The 2,040-nt window shown below is 50.0% G+C and overlaps 1 protein-coding gene across 1 annotated transcript in view; it reads right to left on the bottom strand.

The window, feature by feature from the left end:
* Cpeb4 (cytoplasmic polyadenylation element binding protein 4) overlaps positions 1 to 2,040 on the bottom strand; it is a 53,867-nt gene that overhangs the window by 1,896 nt on the left and 49,931 nt on the right. Inside the window, exon 5 of the mRNA XM_013015971.1 lies at positions 807 to 841. Within this exon, the coding sequence (XP_012871425.1) occupies positions 807 to 841 (35 nt within the window). The remainder of the gene's footprint in view (positions 1 to 806; positions 842 to 2,040) is intronic.

Here is a 2,040-nt window from a genome sequence, read left to right as displayed (position 1 = left end):
AAAAGATTTTTATTTCTAATAAACTACTCAGAAAAAGCTGGAAGTGGTGCTGTGGCTCAAGGGGTAGAAGTAGCCTTGAACAAAAGTTCAGGTACAGTGCCTAGACACCTAGTTTAAGCCTCAGAATTGGCCAAAAAGAAAAAAAATCACTTAGTTAAGCCACATCCTATTACAAGAAATTGATTTCTAGGGGCTGGAGGCATGGCTCAGCTGGGAGAGCACCAACTGGGTATGACCTGTTTCCGCTGACAAGTTCCTGTTTGCTTCCCTGCTCCGAGAAAGGTTTAACACCCCTTTCAAATTGGCCAATGGCACAGGACCATGAATCTTAAGTTCTAACCAATCAGAACAAAGAGCAGTATCCCCATTAGATAAAACCAGGGTGGATGGCTGTCCAGCATGGCCAGAAGTGAACTTTGGTCTTGCCTGGTTCCTTACAAGCTGACATCCTTAATTCCAGCAGACCCAGCCCCCTCAGCTGAACGACCCCACTTCCCCCACACGTCACTGGAAGATCTCGGTGCGTGGGAAGTCGCCCCGCACCCCAAGTTATCATCACACACCTGCCACTCTGGTCAGACCAGATGGGGCCGGGGCCGCGCTCTCTCTCAATCCTGGCTTTGTTCTCTGTCAGGGAGAACGGCTGACTTTGGGTCTAAAATGTCGCAGCGTTCAATAGGCCAACCTGTCATTCAAGCCTTCCAAGCATTAAAAATAACCTCTTGACTCACCAGCTAGCAAAGGGCTGGTTATTTTTAGCTGCAGAGAGACTCCTGGGAGAAACTGACACCCCCAGACCAGCTAACCATCCCTGGAGCCGTGCACTCGGGGACAGGGGGTCCTGGTGAGGGGTGAGCAGGAAAGACCCGGATGCACAACACAAGACCAGCAGGGAAAGCGCCATCAAAGGATTCCATTGTAAAGGACTCACATCTGAACGTCTCCAATAATGAGCTTCACACAATTCTGAAACTGGCATGCAGGAGTGAACAGTGAAATGTGTGTGTTTGTGAATAAAGATCAAGGAGTGTCAGGCGCTGCTGGCTCCCGCCTGTCATCCCAGCTACTCAGGAGGCTGAGATCTGAGGATCACGGCTCAAAGCCAGCCCGGGCAGGAAAGTCCGTGAGACTCTTTAATAAACCGCTCAAAAAAAGTCAGAAGTGGAGCTGTGGTTCAAGTGGTGGAGGGCTAGCCTTGAGCACAAAAGAGCTCATGGACAGCGCCCAGGACCTGAGTTCAAGCCCCAAGACAGAAAGAAAGAAAGAGAGAGAGAGAGAAAGGAAGGAATGAAGGAAAGAGAGGGAGGGAGGGAGGGAGGGAGGGAGGAAGGAAGGAAGGAAGGAAGGAGGGAAGGAAGGAAGGAAGGAAGGAAGGAAGGAAGGAAAAAGCAGGTAGGTATAAATACAGTGACTAACATCCCCTTTGCCCAAGTTTATAGTATATATTTTCCTCTTCCATGTGTTCCCATTAGTGTACAATGTCTTATTATTTTGCATTTTTTTCCCCCATCAGGCGTGGGGCTTGAGCTCTGGGCCTGGGCGCTGTCCCTCAGCTCTTCAGCTCAAGGCGAGCGCTCTACCACTTGAGCCACAGCGCCACTTCCGGTTTTCTGGTGGTTCATTGGAGATCAGAGTTTCATGGCCTTTCCTGCCCAGGCTGGCTTTGAACCGCAATCCTTAGATTTCAGCCTCCTGAGTAGCTAGGATGACAGGTGTGAGCCGCCATCACCTGGTTTGCATTTTTTCCTATCCACTAAGTAGAATAGAATTGACATAAAACAGAAGCAGTGCGTGAAAGCCTGCACAGACTGGATGGTTCTATATTTGAGATAAGAACAGCATAGTTCTATCCATCCATCCATCCATCCATCCACCTGCCCATCCATCCATCCATCCACCCATCCACCCATCCATCCACCCATCCATCCATCCATCCATCCATCCACCCACCCATCCATCCATCCATCCATCCATCCACCCATCCATCCATCCATCCATCCACCCACCCATCCATCCATCCACCCATCCATCCATCCACCC

Source organism: Dipodomys ordii, unplaced genomic scaffold, assembly GCF_000151885.1.
Source record: "Dipodomys ordii isolate 6190 unplaced genomic scaffold, Dord_2.0 Scaffold29, whole genome shotgun sequence".
NCBI classification, from domain to species: Eukaryota; Metazoa; Chordata; class Mammalia; order Rodentia; family Heteromyidae; genus Dipodomys; species Dipodomys ordii.
The sequence above is the reverse complement of the archived record's forward strand: the minus strand, read 5'-3'. Positions and strand labels throughout refer to the sequence as shown.